This window comes from Gossypium hirsutum, chromosome D06 (genome assembly GCF_007990345.1).
Source record: "Gossypium hirsutum isolate 1008001.06 chromosome D06, Gossypium_hirsutum_v2.1, whole genome shotgun sequence".
NCBI classification, from domain to species: Eukaryota; Viridiplantae; Streptophyta; class Magnoliopsida; order Malvales; family Malvaceae; genus Gossypium; species Gossypium hirsutum.
This window is the reverse complement of record NC_053442.1, coordinates 65,159,288-65,168,441: the sequence shown is the minus strand read 5'-3', so window position 1 is coordinate 65,168,441 and position 9,154 is coordinate 65,159,288. Positions and strand designations below refer to the sequence as shown.

Below are 9,154 nucleotides of genomic sequence, written 5' to 3'. Positions count from 1 at the left end.
TGGAATCTTGCTTCGGTTCTCATGATTGCTCACATCCTACTGCATATGTATATCTGGTCGTGTGATTGTCAATACCTTAAACTTCCAACGAGACTTTTAAACAACGTCGGATTTATCGACTCCCTTGTCGAATCAACACTTAGCTTCATCCCTGGATCAGCTGGCGTGACTACTGGCTTGCAATCCTTCATTTTGAACTTGTTCAAATCTGCTCCGCATACTTCTTTTGAGAGACAAAAATTCCATCTTGCATTTGTTTCACCTCGACTCCAAGAAAGTATGACATCTCACCGATATCTGTCATTTCAAATTCTTCAGTCATAGCTTTCTTGAAATCATCAGACATACCTGGATTGTTTCCGGTGAAGATTATGTCATCCACATATAGGCATACGATCATGATATCTCCATATCCATTCTTCTTTGTGTACAGGGTGTGCTCGTGTGGGCTTTTGATGAATCCATTTCTTCGGAAGTACTCGTCGATCCTTGTGTTCCATGCTCTTGGGGCTTGCTTCAATCCATACAAGCTTTCTTCAATCGGTAGACTTTGTCCTCCTTTCCTTGTATGCTATATCCAGGTGGTTGTTCTATGTAGACTTCCTCCTCCAAGTAGCCATTCAGGAATACAGACTTGACGTCCATCTGATAGATTTTCCATTTGTATTGTGCTGCGACCGCTATGAGAAGCCTAATTGTGTCTATTCTTGCGACTGGAGCAATATTTCATCATAGTCCACTCCTTGTCTTTGCTTGTAGCCTTTGGCGACTAGTCTTGCCTTGTATTTCTCTACTTTTCCTTCTTTGTTGGTCTTCGTCTTGTACACCCACTTGACACCAATCGGGCTATGTCCTTCTGGCAGACTTGTTAGCTCCCACGTGTCATTCCTTCTTATTGCAGCAATCTCCTCGTCCATGGCCTTCTTCCATTTATTGTCTTCAATTGCTTCTTCGTATGTCACTGGATCACATTCTGTCATTAGACAGAATAGTGAATAATCGAACTGCGTCTCTACAGGTTCCGTAGAATTGTAGATGTCGTTGAGACTCTGTGTTCTTGTGGGTGCTTCATCTGAGCTGCTGCTTCCGCTGCTGCTGGTTGGTGACGAAGGGGCTGTTGTACCAGGACTTTGATCATCGCCTTGTTCTTCTTGGTTGATGATATCATTGTCGTCTTCGTTGAAAAATAATCCTTCCACTTTCTTTTCTTCTTCACTCCATCTCCAGTAATCCGCTTCATCGAACTCGACATCTCTTGAGATAATCAATTTCTTAGTAAGAGGATTATAAAGTCTGTAGGCCTTACTTCTTTTGTCATAGCCTATAAAGATACACTTCTCTCCTCTATCGTCAAGCTTTTTCCTCTGTTGCTCAGGAACGTGTGCATATGCAATGCATCCAAAAATTTTGAAGTGTCCAACTCTTGGCTTGTGACCGCTCCATGCTTCTTCTGGTGTCTTGTGTCTTACACTTTTTGTTGGACATTGATTCAACAGATAAACTGCGCATTCAACGGCTTCAGCCCAGAAAGTTCTCGGAAGGTGTTTACCTTTTATCATGCTTCTTGCCATATCCAGAATTGTCCGATTCTTCCTTTCTGCAACTCCGTTTTGTTGTGGAGTGCGTCTGGCTGTTAACTGATGATGATTCCATGATCCTTGCAGAAACTTTCATAAAGCTTTGCAGTATACTCGCCTCCTCTATCGGATCTGAGTATCTTCAAATATCGACCACTCTGTTTTTCCACCATTGCTTTGAACTCCTTGAATTTTTCTAGGGCTTCCGATTTTGCTTTGAGAAATAAACCCAACATTTTCTGCTATAATCATCAATAAAAGTTAGGTAGTACCTGTTTCCACCGAGTGATTCAATGTCGTACGGACCAGATATGTCGGTGTGTACAATTTCCAATGGTCTTCTAGCTCTTCGAGATTTTCCTACTTCAAATTTCTGCCTATGCTGCTTTCCTTTGACACAGGCTTCACACAGTTGATCTGGATGATTAATACTTGGTAATCCATTCACCATATTTGTCTTCGACAACAGCTTCAAGCCAGAAAATCCGAGATGTCCGTACCTTAAGTGCCACAACCATGATTCATTCTTCAGATCCGTCTTCATGCATTTTACTTCTCCAGACTCGATGTCGAGGGTGAAAAGACGATTTCGCGTCATATAAACTCGAACAACTAATTCTCCACTTTTGTTCCTGATGGCGAGTGAGCGGTCTTTCATATAAACTTCATATCCTTTTTCTAGGAGTTGACCAAGACTGATCAGGTTGCTCTTCAAAGCTGGTACGTAGTAAACGTCTGAGATGTACTTCTTCTCTCCATTCCTTTGTGTTATAACAACCTTGCCCTTTCCTTTGATTTCTGCATGTGAGTTGTCTCCAAAAGTTATTTTTCCATGAACTGTTTCATCTAATTCTGTGAACAGCTCCTTTCTTCCACACATGTGGTTGCTTGCACCGTTGTCGAGATACCACACACTTCTCTTGCGATCTTCATTTTCTCCATAAGTGAGAAAGACACTTGATTCCACTTTTTCGTTGCCTTCTGCTGCGACTGCTACATGGTTTCTTTCATCCACTTTGTGTGTTGATCTGCACTCGTAACTGAAATGTCCATACTTGTTACAGTTGTAGCATTGTACCTGAGATTTATTTTCTTGAAATCTGCCTCGGCCACGACCTCTAGATCCACGTCCACGGTTGGATGTTTGATAATCTTTATTTTCTTGATATCTCCCATATGATTGATTTCCACGTCCTCGTGATCCTCTTCCTCCTCTGTTTCCACCACGGTAGCCTCCACGGTATCCTCTGCGGTTTCCTCTTCCTTGGTTAAAGTTATTACTTGTTTCTCCGTCGTCGACGGACAACTTGCTATGCAAGGCTTGATCAAGATTTTCACTATCTTCATTTAGCTTCATCTTTTGCTCATGGGCTTGCAGAGAACCCACAAGTTCTTCGAGCGACATCTTTGACAAATCTTTTGATTCTTCGATGGCAACGACTACGTACTCGAATTTGCGTGTGAGTGACTGTAGAATTTTCTCCATCACTCTTACCTCGTCAAGAGTTTCTCCATTTCGTTTCATTTCATTTACCACCGATTTTACACGATTGGCATAGTCATCGATATTCTCGGAGCTCTTCATTTTTAACATTTCAAATTCAGCTCTAAGTGACTGAAGGCGTACCTTTTTAGCTTTTTCTACACCTTGAAATGATTTTTGCAAAATCTCCCATGCATTCTTCGCGTTCTTCACATCTGATATTTTCTCGAAGGTTGATTCATCCATACCTTGAAAGATACTATTCAAGGCCTTTTGATCCTTCTTTCGTGCTTCTCGTAACGCCTTCTTAGCGTCATTTGATAAAGCTGCTTCTGTAGCGGCATCTCCGGGCTCGATGTATCCTTTTTCAACGATCTCCCAACAATCTTGCGAACCGAGCAAAGCCTTCATTCGAATGCTCCAATTTCCATAATTTGTCTTCGTCAATTGTGGAACTTGTAGCTGAATTACGTCGCCCATATCGACTTGTTAGATGAACACCAAAGGTACTCCGAACTGGACACGAACCGGACACGAACTGAACTCCGAACCAAGCTCCGAACCGTAGCTCTGATGCCACTTGTTGGAAACGTGATGGGCCGAAAATTTACTTTTTATTACACACTCAATATATTACAATACGAAGATTACAAATATTTTCTCAATGACTAGATAGTCTAGCTGCTGCTAGATTTTAACTCACTCAAGGTTTGCTAACCTTCTCACTCTCACTCACGTTGCTTCTCTTATTTCTTTTTCTTCTCATTTTTCTTCATTACAACACAAGTTCAAGCCTCTATTTATAGGCTGATAAAGTGACAACAAATGTGGCTATTAATCCACTTAATTTCCAGCCACAAACATCTCAATAATGGAGCACTTTGTATGGCTAAAATTTCAGCACTTTGCATGGCACAAAATTGCTCCACGTCTCATGCTTCTAGATTATGCTTGGAGTGGGTTTGATTTCTAACATCCTTGGTCTCCTACTGCAAGTAACAGTTATCATCTACAATAAGATAATAGTTCTTCATTCACTTACCTGAGCCATAATAAGCGGATAAGAACTGATATCTCCAGAGTAATCAGCCGTGGGAACCAGTTTCCTCAGTTTTGAGCAGGGAGTAAAACCGTCGAGATCATCCATGGCCGATGTAGTTTCAGCTTCTATCCACAGAACACCCTCTGCGTTGCATAATATCTCGAGCCTACCATTTTCATCACGTCCCAACCTCCCAGCCATAGGATAGAATTGCACAAGAGTCTTGCTTAAAGCCTCCTGTAGCACTTGACGCTTGAAGAAGTCAGAGGAGCCATTTGGTTTGTAGAAAAACAGCAAAGGGACATGGAATGTTGGCCTCACCACGTCCAGATTTGAAATCCATTGCCTTTCTTTAGGAGTATCTTGAGCAGGGCGTATCATGCTCCATCTCTTTACACTAACATCCATTGATGTTCTGGTAATTAAGAGGCAAACCTGTTGATGAAAAACCAACAGAAGGGAAGGTCAGAAAGTGCTCGTCTATCTTAAGCAAAGGCGAGGTTCTCTTTTCGGGTTTTTATAAAAGTAACCCAAAATTTGTGAATAATTACGAAAATGACTCAATTTCTACTGTTTGTCGGTGCGGCCAGATCATCGGCCAATAATTACATTAAGGGTAAACTATAAATCAGTCACTTTTATTTGCTTCAGATTATATTTTAGTCACTTAAATTTAAAATATTACATTTTAGTCACTTATGTTATCGTTTTATTACGAATTGGTTACTCTATCATTAAGCTCTCTTACCTCCCTAACGATGGTCTTACGTGGCAGTCCAAATTAAATTTATTTAATTAAAAACCTATTTTCGTCCCAACAATTGAACATCGTAGTTGGTATTTAAAACCCATTTGTACTGTCGCGTAGGACTACCGTTAGAGAGGTAACGAAGTTTAACGGTGGAGTGACCACTTAATAACAAAATGATAACGTAAGTGACTAAAATGTAATATTTCAAACATAAATAACTAAAATATAATGAGGTAAATAAAAGTGACTATTACTGTAATTTACCCAGAAAATAATAACTTTTTAGTGCACCATGTCGGCACCAAATTTGATGCTTGTTAATTTTTTATTTATTTGCGTGTTAAGTATATATATTTTTAAAATTATATTTATATAGCCCTTAAAAATATAAGAATAACAAAAATAAATTATTTTTATTTTTTTAGAAACAATAAAGTTAAAAGTCTTATTTAAATTACCCAAATATATCCTTCAAAAAATTATCTCAATTTATATAAATTTAAATATGTTAGGGAATGAATTGAAAATCTTTAAAATAATACAATTATTGGTCGATGATGAGACTTGTGCCGCCGATGTGTCTGGCAGCATCGACAAACACTGTAAAAATCAAATCATTTACGTATGTAATTTTTAAGTTGATTATTTTCGTAATTAATCAAAAAAATTGAGTTAATTAAAAAAAAACCTATCTTGTCTATTGGGAGGTAGTGGATGGGCAAAATCTGTATGCTAATGCTTGTGTTTTTGTGTTCGAAAACAAGGTAATAATGAGAAATTATTTTATAGACATTTTCCACCCCATCATCCATAGTTCCTCCCAATTAAAACAAGACACTTCATCTTTCATTTGGGAGTTTAGTCTAAATGTACATATGATGTGTCAAAAAAAGATGATGTGTCATCTTCTAATAGGACGGGATCATGGAAGATATCGTGAAAAATGTCCATAAAATAATTTATCAGGTAATTATTATTTCTTTTATTGCTAAAAAAACGCTTATCTTCTCTCTTGGAAGGCAGTGGATGGGTGATATTTTTACATATTTAAATGTAAAAATAGGTTAAATCTTGCTATTAGTACTTGTGCAATAGACAAGTTATAAATTTAGTCTATGTACTTTAATTTAATCATTTTAGTCCGTATATTTTTCTAATTTTGAAATTTCAATCTTGATATAAACGATAACCATTAAATTCATTAAGTAGTTTTATTATTTTCAAAATCTTATACGTCAAAAATATTATCATATATGTAATATTATATCAGCTTGTTAAAATTTAAAAATTCAAAAAATATAAGGATTATGAATGATCAAATTAGAGAACGTGGAATAACTTTATACTGTGTACAAGATTAACGACATAAATTAACAAACATATTTAATTACTACTCTTTGTGGAGGATTAAAATTTTAAATGCTAAAAAATATAAGGACTAAAATTGACATTTTATTTTAATATAGAGATTAAATTCACAAACTAATTATAATACAAGGAATAATAAAAGAATTTGGCAAATAAAAAAAAATTGCAGATAGGCTATCTATACCATACACGTCATTAAAAGATGATAAAGAGTTGACATGTGCGGACAATAATTTGCCGAATAAATAAGGTGTAAAAAAAACATATGGCTTTGACATAACAAAGCAAAGTGTTTAGAATTAGATTCTAATTCCGATTTGATTGATTTGATTAATTTAATTAAATAAATTATTAAAAAATTTAAAAATGAAAAAAATTGATCTGATTGGTTGATTTAACCAATTTGTGAGATAATTAATCCTCTTATTCCAAATTTATACATTAATTAATTTTCGATTTGTCCTGTTTCGATAATTGTGATTTAAACCCAAAAGTCATTGAGAATTTTATTAATTTATTTTAGTGTTTTTTAAATATTTTTATATTAAATTTAAAATATGTATTTTATTTTTTTATACGATTAATATTTTAAGGGTAAACTACACTCATGGTCACTTTTGTTTACTTTAGGTTACGTTTTAGTCATTTACGTTATCAAGTTGTAACATTTTAGTCACTGAGCCATTAATCGTCGTTAATGGTGTAACGGTAAGCTGACGTGGCACGTTAAATCATCATTTCAAACAAAATTTTAGGTTAAATTATACAATTGATCCCCATATTTTTTTCGTTTTTAGTAATTTAATTTTTTTTATGTTCTTTAAACTTTCCTCTCTCTTTTTCATTCTCTTTTGTTTCTCCCTCTGTTTTCATACCTTTCCCATTTCTTTTAACATATTAGGAAGTCGAATTGGCAATGAAAAAAGAAGTAGGAAGTCGACTGTCATCATTTGCCTATAACCAAAACCCTATAACCAAAACCCATAAACCCATATCATACTTCTTTCTTCACTACCAATTCGACTTCCTGGTATGTTAAAAGAAATAAAGAAGGTAGAAAAACAGAGGGTGAAGCAGAAGAGAAAAGAAAAAAAGAAAAAAAAAGAAAGAAAGTTAAAAGAACATAAAAGAATTAAATTGCTCAAAACGAAAAATTATGGTGACCAATTGTATAATTTAACCTAAAGTTTTTGTTTGAAATGATGATTTAACGTGCCACGTCAGCTTACCATTACACCATTAACGGCAATTAACGGCTCAGTGACTAAAATGTTACAACACGATAACGTAAGTGACTAAAATGTAACATTTCAAACATAAGTGACTGAAATGTAACCTAAGGTAAACAAAAGTGACCATGGGTGTAGTTTACCCATATTTTAATGATTCAATTGTCATATTTCATATTCTATTCAAATAGATTATGCATGTCAAATTTGATGTAAATTAAAAAAAAAACTAACTATTTATTTTATATAAAAAACTTTTAATAGTTCAATATATACAATATTTTGGATCAATATGTCAGAAATATCAGATCGGTTCAAAAATTTTCATGCATACCAAATACAGTTATATCGATATATTAAACAATTGGATCGTTGAAATATTACCAAATTTGTTACCAATCCACTAATGGTTTGCTTGGCCTTGTCACTAGCCCATTAAGTTGTAAATGTTAAATTTTAAAATCACCTATCACCTCGTGGATATTTGATATATTATTAACTGTTTCATTTTATATTTATTAGTTTTTATTGATAATTTCAAGGTAAACATACCATGGAGATTTTTATATTAAAAGTCAAATTACATTTTACCCCATTTATTTAAAAAATTGGCAAATTAGTCTCTGTATATAGATCAAAAAGTAAAATGGTACTTTCTATTAAAAATTTCATACATTTCTACTATTAAAACTTTTTTACTAGTGTGTGGGAGTACCAAAAACTTCAATTGGGCCAAGAGGAAGTGCGTAAACTATACCATTAGTCATTAAATTATAGGAAAGTTTTTGGTTTGGCCACTAAATTTAAAAATTTTCATTTAAGTCACTAGGCTATATATTAAGTTGTTTTTTAAGTTCCACTAATGAGCTCCAAGTAAGGATTCAACAATCGATATGGTGGATCAGTACCCATTAATGAGTATAAAAATATAATTTAGATCTACATTGATTTGATGGTCCATGTTGGAAATCAGAGCAAAAAATGTTTGAATTTTGGTCTACAAATTTGTGACGTCCAAAGTTGTTACATAAAAATAGAAAATGAGCTGTAGAAATGAAGGAAAAAGAGAGCTTTCAATTGATGCATGCACTGTGAACAAAGAAAGTCATATAATATCAATTTTAACAATCCAATGACTTAAAATAAAACTTTTGAATAGTTTAATAACCAAATTATAATTTTTTAATTAAGTGACCAAAATGAAAATTTACCCATAAATTTTGTATTTTCGAGTTCTTATTTCACTTTAGGTAAATCATATATCATCAGTGAGTTTGATCCAAACTTAATTTAATTTAAAATTTTGAATATATTTCAATTATTCGGTATTTGTTTTAATATGGTTATGGACAAATAATTTGAGTTGTTGTTAGAGCTGTTTGATCTGAACCCCGTTTGATCCAATCAGAAAAATTCGAGGTGCAACTTGTTTGTTAAAGAAATAAAATAGAATTGCAAATTTGGGGGATATGTGGGGGCGATCTTCTATTAAACGTTGATTATAAAAATGTTATTTAACCGTTAAAATGTGTGTAGTCAAAAAAACTTCTTGTATTAGTATTTTTCAACATTAGTGAATTTTTACTCTGCTCGTGATTTTTTTTCCTAATAAGACTTTTCCACGTAAAATCTGTGTATTCTTATTTTTCTTTATTATTTCTTTGCGATCAATGATACTACTATTATCGAGGTATAGTACAATAA

General features: G+C 34.3%; 1 protein-coding gene across 1 annotated transcript in view; it reads right to left on the bottom strand.

The window, feature by feature from the left end:
- Window positions 1–4,530, bottom strand: part of LOC107961082 (shikimate O-hydroxycinnamoyltransferase) — a 16,727-nt gene extending 12,197 nt beyond the window's left edge. Inside the window, exon 1 of the mRNA XM_016897322.2 lies at window positions 4,103–4,530. Coding sequence (XP_016752811.2) covers window positions 4,103–4,510 — 408 coding nt within the window. The 5' untranslated portion in view covers window positions 4,511–4,530. The remainder of the gene's footprint in view (window positions 1–4,102) is intronic.
- Between the last annotated feature and the right edge of the window lie 4,624 nt (window positions 4,531–9,154).